General features: G+C 46.0%; 1 protein-coding gene across 1 annotated transcript in view; it reads left to right on the plus strand.

Annotated features, from left to right (window-relative positions):
- The window catches only part of ANKHD1 (ankyrin repeat and KH domain containing 1), a 110,889-nt gene that overhangs the window by 96,792 nt on the left and 1,508 nt on the right, over positions 1 to 12,589 (plus strand). The window contains exons 34-37 of the mRNA XM_019472282.1: positions 6,398 to 6,649; positions 7,982 to 8,157; positions 9,318 to 9,482; positions 9,942 to 9,988. Coding sequence (XP_019327827.1) covers positions 6,398 to 6,649; positions 7,982 to 8,157; positions 9,318 to 9,482; positions 9,942 to 9,988 — 640 coding nt within the window. The remainder of the gene's footprint in view (positions 1 to 6,397; positions 6,650 to 7,981; positions 8,158 to 9,317; positions 9,483 to 9,941; positions 9,989 to 12,589) is intronic.

Below are 12,589 nucleotides of genomic sequence, written 5' to 3' on the forward strand. Positions count from 1 at the left end.
TGATGATGATTTTTTTTTTCTTTTTCCCCCCTCTTCAGCTCTTCTAGGATGTTAGGTGTTGGGAACATTGCAGACATTGCATTGCTTGTCCTCTGTAAGACACAGGACTGCTTCCACCTGTTTGTAGAGTTCAGAGTAGCATTGATTTTAGCTTTTGGGTTGGAATGGAACATAAGGTCAGGTGATACCAAACCTGAAGCAGCGGGGCCAGGACTCTTGACAGGTTCCAGCTGCAGGAGTCTTCTAGGATGTTAGGTGTTGGGAACATTGCAGACATTGCATTGCTTGTCCTCTGTAAGACACAGGACTGCTTCCACCTGTTTGTAGAGTTCAGAGTAGCATTGATTTTAGCTTTTGGGTTGGAATGGAACATAAGGTCAGGTGATACCAAACCTGAAGCAGCGGGGCCAGGACTCTTGACAGGTTCCAGCTGCAGGAGTGACTGTGTGCAGTTGTTCAATATTTTATCTGAGACTCCAGCTTGACTCAGTGAGGGTAAACTCTCTGTACTTTTTGTCTCTTGATATGGCTCTGGGATTTTAATAAGCTTATGTTGTGCTTTGGGAAACCGGTGTGCTACTGCATGGTGTGTTTTATTAGGAAGTTGCTGTCCTCCTGCTGTTAAGTACAGCAGTTCAAACTTATCTGCATTTATTTGAAATGGGTTAGGAACACTCACAGTGAGCTCCCTGCCCTTTGTGCTCTGTCTAAAGGATTATTATCATCTTAGTGCTCAAACTATGTTGCAGGCAACTGGCTGCACCCATTTGGCTAGAAGGGACCCTCAAGAGGTATAGTCTGTGCCACCCTGTTCTCCCCTTCATTCTTGCCATAATGGCTTTATGGTGCCTTGAAGCTGGGTAGCTAGAGAGCCTTGCTTTGAAGTTGTCTTTATCCCCGCAGTGTATGTTAGATACTTGGACTAACGCTTCAGGACTTGAATGCTGGATTGGGACAAGTCAAGTAGTTTGACTTTCAGACTAAAGGAGAAGGGGGCATTTGGAAGACGTCGTGGTGAGGAAAGAAGATTTTCAGCATTCCCATTCCTCTCGATTGATTTACAAATGCACAGGACTTCTGAAAACCAGAACACTTCTCTCTGACTAGCTTTAACCACAAAACTGGGATGTTTGCTATGACTGTAGTTTTATTCTTAATAGTTTAATTTGGGCTGTATAGCTCTGCAAAGTGAGTGAATACCTAGAGCTCTTGTGCCATGTCCAGTCCCAGCGCAGTAAGCAGAACCAGATGTAACTAAGGCTGTGGAAGGTAAAGTAACTGGACCTTGTTCGTCAGATAGGCTGCTAATAAAAGAATTGCCAGACCCTCCTCAGCAGACTCCAGAAACACTTTGTTGCCTCAGCTTTTTATCTGCAGTGCTCTAAACTGGGAGTTGGCGGCTGCTGGAATAACCCCTGGGCAAGGAAGCTTATGGCAAATGGGATCCGCTGATTTTTCTGATGATCGCATCCTGCTGATGCTGAGACGGCTGACTGGGACTTCCCATAGCAGCAAAAAATTTTGCTGTTCCCTTATGCTAAGGTCATCTGTTTGTCATTGGGAAAAATTTCTTAGTCCTTTATATATCCTTAAATGACTGTAAGTATTTAAAGTATTTAAATAGGTAGTCTAAATCTGCTTCTTACCTGAGTTAGGAAGGTTAGGTAGATACCGAAGGAGAGCTTACACAGTTGACTTTGGGGAGATAAGTATGAAGTTCTTCTCAACTGAAGCACAAAAATATTTGGACAGAACACATTTTTTTCTGAGCTGGAATTTGATTAGGTTATTGCCAAGTGAAGAAAAACTGCAGACGTAGATGTGCCACTAAAATTCTGCCTGGCAGGAGGTGACTGGTCCTTAGTTGATTCATTTAATGTCATTCTACTTAATACTGCTTTTGATCACCTTCATTTCAGAATCTAAATTGTCTGTCACACAGGAGGAGGGGGACGGGGGTTAGGGGAGCCTGGAGAGAAGGGGCTGTTTTGAAGGTGTGATAGTGAGGAACGGAGTGGGGACGGTAGGCTGAGGACCTCTCCGATGCCTTCCCTTGGATTGTAAGTGTGGTCCTGTGGTCTGTCCACCCATCTCATTCACTGGCTCTTCTCAGGGGAACAGACCTTTCCATTCAGCTCCGCCTCCGAGGTGGGTTGAACTGGGGACTACCATGGCTGTTTCCATAGGGTTCGATGGCAGGTTTCTGGCGATTTTGAGAAGGGAGGAAAAGAGCCAGTCGCTGCTGGCTTACGCTTTGGCCAACAGCAGTGCAATGGACAAGGAGCAGTCTGGGCCTTGCCTGGCAATTCAGTACACTTTTGTGTGATGAGAGGGAGTAGTGATGGCCATCAAAGCAGGTGGCCTCCGATCCTCTAATCTCGGCTGTGACTCTACATCTGACGGAGCAGAGGTTTGTCTTTTGTGCCTGTCTTGCACAGTTGAGCTGTGGCAATTTCTTCCACAAATCAACATCTCTTGGTGATCACCACCTCTAAGCTGACTTGGTGGAGGTTTAATATAATTTAATTGTGCACTAAACCAGCTTTTTCTTAACAAGTTGTCACCTCAGGGTGGAGATGGGTACTCTGCTTTTCCTATTCATGGGTAAGCTCAGTTGCAGCTTGAGTTTTCTCTGATTCACCGGCTCCTTCGAGGCACAGATACATCTGCAGATCTCCTCACCGGCTGTGGATTTGTTCTGGAAATGGCCTTTTGTCTCACTTATGTCTTTAGATCTCTTGTCCTAGCAGCTTCCAGATTGAGGGCAGATTTAGCCCAACCATTTGGGGAGGCTGTGGAGAAGACGAAAAGAAGTCTGTCTGTAGCTTCTTTCCTCCGCATTTTAAGAAGGGGCTTGAGACCTTGCTCACGTGGCGTTAGAAGGTATCACAAACTTGAAATATGCCAGCTTAGGAAGCAGCACATGAGTATGAAGTAGCATGAAATGGCTGGGCTCCCTATTTCACATGGAGTGACCAAGTGTTGCGGCTGTTTCTCTAAAAGTGGAGGTAGCCCTTGCAGTAACCAGTTTCTGCAGAAGTGCCTGGGGGCTTTGATAAACTGAATTTTGAGCAGAGTTTGTGTGAGATTGACACCAGTCTCAAAAGCTGAGTTACGCTTTCAGAGCATGATGAAGAGTTTGAATTCATGGCCCAAGTAACTGCAGAGTATGGTATTGCAAAAGGTTTTAGTATTATAAAACCTGATTTTGTTGGTAAGTACATGAATAGGAAACTTGTTACTGAAATCAGGATTCTGTAAGTCATTGTTCATAGAAGCCATTTTTAATATTGAGCAAAGGTTTTTTTAATCCACTTTTATGAAAGGCAAGATAATGTTAAAAAGCGTTCTTTACAACCTGAAAACTGACTACTCTGTTGAATTTGTGCATCTCTGGCTGCCACACTTCCACCTGTAGAAAATACACAGCAGTGCTGAAATGATCTTGGCTGTACAGCTGTTGCACGTGTACCCATCCTACCAAGCTGTCAAAAGACACAGCTGGGCATCTCTCTTCTGCAGAAGAGCTATTTTTGTCATAATCTCTGCCTTGTTCTCTGTTTAGGAAACCAGCAGTCCCCATGGGCAGCAGCAGCTCTGTTACCCTTTCTGTATGGGGCAGAGACTCGGGATCTTCGGTGGTTTGTTAGCCAGCTGGAAACTTGTTTTTGATGTGGTGGAATCGGTCACTGTATGGGCCTTTTGACTACCTCTGAGTTGACTTCTGTGGATGGAGGGTTAGCAAGAGTGTCCCATCGGTAGCTCCACGGCAGATGCACAGGAAGGGCCCTCAGCTGGAGGTGCTGCAATTTGCTTATGGCTAGGTTCCGTGCTGGAGGCCAGTCTGCAGCTCTAGACAAACGCAGATCAGTCAAAACTGCGTTTACAGGCAGCCTGCACAGGCATTAGCATCCTCCTCATAGCCATGGAGTCTTGCACTTTGTGCTGTGACAAACCCTGAAAGACTGTCCTCCCACGCTCAGGTTCCCTTGTCTGAGCACCCCGTGTTCTGGTGGTGGTGGTGATTTATTTCTCCTTGTCTGTAATGGAGACTTCTCTTTTTTAACCTTTGGGGTAGGGCTAGTGAGAAAAATACCTCCTTCAAATCTGGTGGGTCATTTCTGTCAATGTGAGCAGGTTGGATCTGGCACTTCTGGAAGCAGTAAATCAGGTTGACTTGGTTGGTAATACTGGGGGAAAAAGACCTGGCTTTCAGGAACGTATCCAGGCGATGAAAGGTGCACCTCTAGTCTATGACCAAAGGTATTACCTGTCACCACTGCTGTTTGCAGACTGCTGTGGTGTAAGTAGGTGCAACCTTCAATCTTGCTTTGCAGCAATATAGGCTGGTCCTGGTTGTGGTAATTTTCAAATGTTTAAATGGTTTTGAAACTAGTCTTGTTTAATAGGCCCTTGAAACTAAACCCAAAACTCAGGTGAACACATGGCCATGCCCGTTTCTGCTTTCAGGTAATAACGTGTGATAAGAGCTTTTACAACGTTTTGAAAAGTACTTAAAAGCTTTGGCTTAATAAAAACTGTAATTCCCCCTTGCTAATAATTTTTGTGGGACTTTGAACTTTCTCTCCATCTCTCCCTTCCTCTCACACATCCCTGTAGAAAGCAGCCCCCTCACCTGTTGTGCTGTGCATCGTCAGTCCTGTTTCTCTGGACACAGCATGCTCTGACCGATCTATATATGAATGTACCTATAGGATGGCAAAAACTGTACTGCAGCGAACTACTTCCCTGGTGCCGGATTCCCCTGGGACTTTCACAGAGCCCTGTATCCCTGTTTGACTTGCGTGGCTTTTTTGTAAGCAAAGGTCCTTGCCACTCCCAGCTTTCCTCCTTTGCCCTCCCTGCTAAGATCGTTTCTTTCCAGTGACCAAAGGGATGGCTGTCTTTTATTAAAACTTCAGGCCAAAGCAGAGAGTGTACAGAAATGCCTTCTGTCGGTTTCTAAGGGAGAATCGTGCACCTGTAAAATGAACTTAACATGTGCAGATACCCCCGAAGGTGATGAGATGCTTTAATTATATTTGGAGCACTAGCTCGCTCTGGTGCTTTGAAGCAGGTTCCCAAAGAGAGATATTTAATCAAATTTATGTTTATTTCAGGCTTACCCTCTCTAGATCCATCCAACAGCTCTACAACTTCTTCTTCAGGTCCTTTGACAGGCTTTTCAGCAAACATACAAGGAGCACGGGTTTACCTTCAAGGGCCAGCGCCTGTTGGGACTCCCAGCTTTAACAGACAGCATTTTTCACCACATCCTTGGACAAGCGCAACAAATTCATGTAGGAACTTCATGGGTCTGTCTTAGTTAACTATAAATTCATAGCTATTGTCTTTAGTAGATTTGTAACTTGAGGGGAAATTACCCAGTGATGCACACAATGCTTTCCAATTGCTTTTAGCAGCTGTGAGGATGGCGTGCAAATCCCAAGCTGTACTATTTTGTGTTTTTTCCCATGTAAAATGCCACTAGTTCTGGTAACGTTACTAAAGGCATATTTGGGCAAAAAAATCAGTCATTGTAGGCTCTGAGAGGAGAGGCCATGAAGCTGTGGGGGAGTGGAGGTGATTATACCAAGCTAAAGATTCCCCTCTAAATAGTATAAGTGTAATATTAGGTGAAAATGTCACGTTTGCCATGGTTTGAAGCTATACTTGCCTTTTTTTTTTTAAATTGGGATTCTGGAATTATTTCATGTTACTTAAAATGTTCCAAAATCTTTAAGCATCATCCGAGGTAACAGTGGGTTTTCCTCTTGATGGGAAGAACATGGAAGTAGCTTTACAGAAAATATGGGTCTTTGATTCAGAATCTTGAGTGAAGAGGCTTTTCATGTCACTGCATGCAACTTCATTGCCACTCTGAGCTTAAGAACCAAAACGTTTAAATGAGTGCTCAAAGGAAGTTGGATTTCCCAAGAAGAGTCAGTGACGCTTCTGAAGTTGGTGGGATTTATGTTCTTATGTTACACGTGGCTTTGGGAAGCTGTCCAATTTCTCTTCTGCTGGAAGTGGTGGATACCAAAACCAGGCTGTTTTAGATATTTATGGTATTTTGGCTGATGTTTTCACCTCTTCCTGAAACTCTTCCATGTTTCTTATTCTTTCTTGTAATTAATTTAGATGTACTGCTATGTCATGAGAATATCATGATTCTGATGGCTGAAAGCATTTGTGTTATAATGTTGATTTTAGAGTTAAAACAAACTCTAAACAGAATTTCTGTGAAAGACTTGAAGAATGCTTGCCAAAAAAGCCTTTAAAACCTTTTTATCATTTGCTTTGAGATAATATTGGGGGGATAGAGCGGGTAGCATTTATGCTCGCTAGCTTGTGTGCTTTGTGTGTAATTAAGCAAGAGAAATACTCTTTTCAGCAGGTGAATCTCCTATTCCATCAGTTTCCTCAGGATCATCTTCGCCCCTTTCAGCTGCTTCTGCACCTTCTAACTTGGGCCAGCCAAAAACGGGTAACGCCAATCAAGATCGAAAGGTACCCCCTCCCATCGGGACAGAAAGGCTTGCTAGAATTCGACAGGGCGGATCTGTCACTCCTACACCCTTAGGAACCAACTTCACGGCTCCTGTCGGTCACAGCGGTATTTGGTCCTTCGGAGTTAACAGCGTATCTGGTAAGTCTGTTGTACAGCCTGGGGTAGCCTAAAGAAACTTCTGGGGCCTTTTGGAAGTTCTACATTTGAAAAGAAAGTTAGGGAGGAGGAATAATGTTCCACAGTCTGTAATCAACTTTCGTGTAGTACGTCCTGAAGGGAAAACTGGTGTCAGTGGTGGGAGAGTGCGTATCAATGAAAGCGCTGTGGTTTTCTCTCCTAATGTAGGTGGTTCTCACCCAATCTAGATTATCTGTCAGCGTATACTTGTAAACCCTGAGAACAGTTCAGAAATTTCATATTAAGTCTATTGAATGATACAGAATTTAAAAAGTAAACAACTTTTATCTGTTAAGGGGGTCCATTTCCAAGTCTGACCCTTGGCCTAAAAGGCCTCTGTCCAAGATTCTAGCTTGCTTTCCATTAACATTTTAAAGTGTTAATTGTGGTGCAGCTAATGCATCCAGAAACACATAGCTGTGGATGCTGATTTTTGCACTGATCTCCTCATGACTCTTGAATTGTATGGGGCAACTTCTGTTCCAAGCAGCCCCAGTTTCAAAAGAATGATCTTGAAACAGCTGAAGTTTTACATTCGGTTTTCTGATAGTTTGAGGTTCTTGTGGAAAGGAGGAGCTGCAGCATTTGAGGTGTAAAGTGTTTCCATTGGTAACTTTAAAGACAAATGTTTAATAGTCCTGTATTTGTGTTATTTTTCAGTGAAGCCCTCCATACTTTGGTTAACTTAGTGTCTCAGCATTGCAGTGTTTTTTCAAGAAAAGCTTGTATGTGCTCACGACAATGCTTGGAGGTTTATTGGATCTTAGCTGTTCTGCTGTGGACACCTGAAATTTGCAGTTACTAGTAGTCCCCATTGTCTCCACACTTGTCTGGAGGATCAAGATGAACATACATGCAGATGGCATGTGAAACTTCCCTGGCCTCACCAGTCTCTCTTCTTTCCCTATTTTTGCCCCTGTCATAAGTGTAACTTTTTTCTGTGTTCCTACGGTACATGAGAGGATGTGGGAGCTGGAGGGAAAGAAAGTGTGTGTGCCAGCCTTATATAGTGTTGCCTGCTACAGCTTCCCTGTGAGAGGCCTTGATGCTACGGATAAGACTTGTGTGTTTGCATTGTCTATAACGGGTTAGTAGCCTAAAAACTGCAGGTATCTTCCTGCTTTGCGTAGGCTGTGGAAGGTCTGCCTTTGCTCAGAGCAGAGCCCTAAGATACCTCTGCAGCTTTGTGTTTTTGGGGAGCCTTTGGATGTGTGTAGGCGTGTGCAGCTGCTGAATTCTACTCCAGAGTATATTCAATGAATTGTAATCAGCCATTTTCAATCTCCTTTCCAGAAGGCTTGTCAGGTTGGTCTCAGCCTGTCATGGGAAATCATCCGATGCATCAGCAGCTGTCGGACCCGGGCACGTTTTCTCAGCATCAGCCAATGGAGAGAGATGATTCTGGAATAGTGGCTCCCTCGAATATTTTCCACCAACCTATGCCAAATAGTTTTGTGGATTTTTCTAAAGTAAGTTACAGAGGGGGTTGGATTTAGTCTATAAAATGACCAAGGACTTTCTTTGTTGTATTTCCTGTTCTGCCTGTTTACACTGTATGTGTGTGCCTCTTCTACCATTGCTTGCTGCACCTAGTCCTGAACCTCCTTTCATCCCAGTACTGACTAGAAAAGGTGCCCAAGCCTGGTGGTGCATTTAAACAAAACCAGAATTTGTAGATTGCAGATGTTCTCTTGTCAAGTAGCTGAATGCCTCCATTGCTCTCCAGTGTTTCCTTTCTCAGAGGCTCAGTGGCTCGGAAATTTTTCATAAGGCTTGCTCAGCTCTTGAGGCTGATGAAAGGTTTGCTTAATGCTTTCAGTACAAATCACGCCCGTGAATACTACGTGCCTTTCTTAAGGAAGCGGCAGGATGAGAGGACTGCTTGTAAGTCTGTGCCTTGTATGTTGACTCTGGAAAGTAGCTTGGGGCAGACGGATGTAGCCAAGCCATAGTCAGCTCAGCCACCACTGGAGGAATGTCCAGGATGATGTGCTCAACAGCAGACTTGCTCACAGCATGTTTCAGAAGTAGCTGTAGCATGTGCTCTTGGGATCTTCTAAATTGCAGAGCAGCAATCATTCAAACACGGGAAAGAAATCTCATAATTGCAGAAAGCTGCTCTGTAACTTGCTCTTTCTGAACTGGAAGAGTATTTTAGATGGCCATTAGTAATTTGTAGAAAATGTTCAACTCGGAGTTTTGTAGGCTCAAGCTGTATATGGGCTGTGCTGGAGTGCAGCCCCTGGCTGCAGCCCTGCGTGCACCGAGGTTATCGTGTGCTGCAGAGGTGAGAGGAGGGAGCACTGAGATCACTTTGTACAGCTGCTGTGTCTGGCTTTATGGGGTCATCTGAAAGCGCTGTGCAGAGGCTGCTTCATACTGGCGAGGTGTAATTTCAGAAAAATGGGTAAACTGACTTGAATCTCAAGCCCTGAAGAGTCACCGTATTCCATACTCTGCCTAGGTGTGCAGCAGTGCTCCGGTTCCTCACAGTGCTGAGATATTTGCCAGTAGGTGAACGTTACGTATGGATGTGAACTGCCTTTGTCATCTTGGCAACCGTGGTACTACAGTCATCCTTCACAACCACCAACTTCTTCACCGACGGTGCTTTCTCTTGTTCCCTCAGGGCCTACCGATTTCCATGTACGGTGGCACTCTAATACCCTCGCACCCTCAGCTGGCGGATGGCCCAGGAGGCCCCCTCTTTAACGGGCTCCATACTCCAGATCCCGCCTGGAATCCCATGATCAAAGTTGTCCAGAACTCTACAGAATGTACTGATGCTCAGCAGGTAGTGTGGCTGCCTTTTTCCACCTTCGCTTACCTGGGGCTTTTTACGGTGTTGTGCTTTGTTTTGTTTTTCTTCACTTTTGGATAGGTGACTTTTTTTTTCCAGTTCTTTGATACTAGAATTGAGATCGTTTGCATGACTTTTCCCCCTCAGTGTGTGTGTGTGTGTGTGTTTATAAAAAATATATGGCGCTATCCGTACCAAACCTTTCGGGTAAAATAAGCAGCATTTCAAGACTGCTCAGCCAGGTAATCGACTTCGTCATAAGTGAGAGGGTCTCGGCATCTTGCAGGTTGTCAGTCAAACCTTGGCCAGAGCTGAAGAGGGCTCCCAGCCTTTGGGCAGTCTGGTTGTATGTTAGGGGGAAGCCTTAAGCTTGCCCTCTAGTGGTTAAACGCTCTGTTAAAGGAACCTTTATTTGTTTTCATAATAGACTTGTCTTTTTATTTCTTGCTGTAGATTTGGCCTGGCACCTGGGCACCTCACATTGGAAACATGCATCTCAAGTACGTCAACTGATTTAAGGGGGTCTATCCTTTTATAGCCTTGTTTGGGAATCTTTATGATCTTGAAGAACCTTGGGGATTTTTTAATGTGCCTAACTAAGCAAATTTCTGTGGGCTGTAACAATGGAAACTTGATTGCCCGTTGTATAAGAACAAATTGATTTACCTATACAAACTGATTCTGTTCTCCAGTTAGTTTAGCCTTTTTGAACTTAAAAATCAGACGAAACTAGTGCTTTTGGCTAAACACTACTGAATGCTCCTTGTATGCAGCAGAGAACTAGCTGATTACATGATTTCAACCTTTTAGGGTGGTAAATACATGTATAATTGTTTACATACTTAAAAGGAAAAGCTGAGTAAATTTCATGTCGTATAGTGGCTCTACTTTATGTAGCCTGTATTAATGTGAAATATTTACCTGAATATTCAATAAAAGGCGAACAGTATTTATAGGTTGTGTGTGAGAATTTTGGAAGAGGCTGTATGTTGTTGTCATCGGTAGCTGCTGCCGTGCCCAGTGATGCATCTTTTCAGGGTCATGTAATTAGCATGTGGATGCAGTCAGGGTTTGGGGGAGGGTTTTGATCCGCAGTCGTCTGTGATACGAGGTCTGCTGAGTCCTTCCCCCTGCCAGTTGTTAGCCTTTTATTTTTTTTGTGTGAACATGGTTGTGCATTTTTTTTTTTTTTCTCCTTCTGGATTAGTTCTGCTGCTTCTAGCACTCTCTTTCCAGGTGGGTTGCCTGAGCGATCGGGTTTTGTTCCGGGGCTGGAAATAAGGGCTGAGTTGACAATGTGGCAACTGATGGCATCTTAATTTGCAGAAGTTAAATAGGTAGCTCGTAGGTAAATGCAGAGTTTCTTCACCTGACTCGCTGTGACCAGCTGCCTGGAAACAGATCTTAGGAAAGCAGAGACCACTTCCCACTAGAGAAAAACACAATGTATTCAATTCTAAGCTTCTTGTAACCCTTTAAATCTGGTAAGAGCTCCTCAAGTCCTTCCCGTGAGGAAGAAGGGGATTTTTGCATGCTGCTTAAGATGAACGTTCATTCTCTACCCAGGTGCAGAAGTTCTCCACTTTCTGCACTTGGACTATGCTTATTTCTGCTTTTGCTCAGCGGCGATGCAGTAACTACACTGAATGTTTGGTCCATTCCTCAAGCAGGTAACTACAGTGCACGTAGTGTCCAATCTAATGGACCGCTTTTGGTGGTCTCTCAGACCAGATGGAGACTTCTCCACCTTCTCCAGGCAAATCCTTACATGCAGCAGCAGAGTTTCCCCAGGAAAAGCATGAGGAAGGAGTACCGAAAACTCAAAGTGCACAAGCAATATTTGAGTACCGCAGGCAGATAAACCTCAGAAATGCTACTGGACAGTATTTCTCCTAGTATTTGAGGAAGAAATGCAAAAAACATTGAACTGCCGCTGCCCCCCTGATAGTGCAAACACCAAAGGAGAAACACTTGTGTTAATGATAATTGTATTGAAAACACATGGTGGTGGTGTGCAATAGGTGTTTGCTCTTGGGTGAGTTGCAAGGGAGGGGCCCGTGTGGGCTCCATGGCTGCAACGGGCACTGCCACCTCCTCCTGCCCCATCCCAGGGAGCCACCAGCTCCCCATCCCAGAGGGCTACAGCTCCACGCCGGGTGGCACCGTCTATTCCACCACGCCAGGGGGTAAGACCCAGCATGGGGATGGGGTTGTCCCTTGAACAGAACGGTAGCCTCAGCCGCTCCATCCCTGCCTAATTTAGGCAGCTCCTTTCTGAGTGGGTCCCTTCTTGGACTCTCCACGTTGCAGCTTGGTCCTTGGGGGCACGGGCACCTGCTCTGGGCACCAGATCCAGGCAGGCCCATGGGGTGGTGGCTTCCCTGGCAGCCCAGAGCTGGAGTGGAAAAGGGAACCCCAAAGCTTTGTAGGAAGATACTGCTAGAAGTTAGGGCCATCGTTGCCCCGTGGTACCGGGGGGAGCAGGCAGAGGCAGTGCCTGGTGTTTGCACCACTGGGGAGCGGGCTGCCAGCAGTGCCGCTGCGGTGGTGGATGCAGTGCTGGTCCCTTGGGGGTAGGTCACGCCTGGGCATGGCTGGCTGAAGCTGGGGGAGACACAGGGGGCTAGTGCAAGAAGTCTGCTCCCACCCGAGTTCACCAGCCCTGGGGGAAGGTACTGGGTGGCACGGCTCCCTCCAGGGGTACCCTAGGCCTGCCCTCTTGCCCCCCTTCCAGCCCCCTGCCAAAGCCCCTGCTTCAGCTGTCAAGCAGGTCCTTTTCTTTGCTGTCTGTCCTCAGGGTGGGCTGTGCCCCGTCCCTGAGCTGTGCATGTTTCAGTTGAGCCGCAGGTGCCCACCCTGTGGGCGCTGGCTCCATTGTGCGTCTCCGATAAGCTTATCTGGGGCTGGGGAGCCAGGCCCGGTGCTGGCGGGGCTGCGGCAGGCGCGGGTTGTGTAACGTGTTTGTGGTGCTGGGAAGGGCCCGGCCCGCGCAGGAGCTCTGGGCTCGCTGGGGGGCCTGGCCGCGCAGGAGCTCTGGGCTCGCTGGGCCATGCTCGCTGGCAGAGCCTGGCGGGGCCAGGCGCGGGTTGTGTAACGTAACG

The sequence above is a fragment of the Aptenodytes forsteri genome, unplaced genomic scaffold (assembly GCF_000699145.1).
Source record: "Aptenodytes forsteri isolate BGI_AS27 unplaced genomic scaffold, ASM69914v1 Scaffold19, whole genome shotgun sequence".
NCBI lineage: Eukaryota > Metazoa > Chordata > Aves > Sphenisciformes > Spheniscidae > Aptenodytes > Aptenodytes forsteri.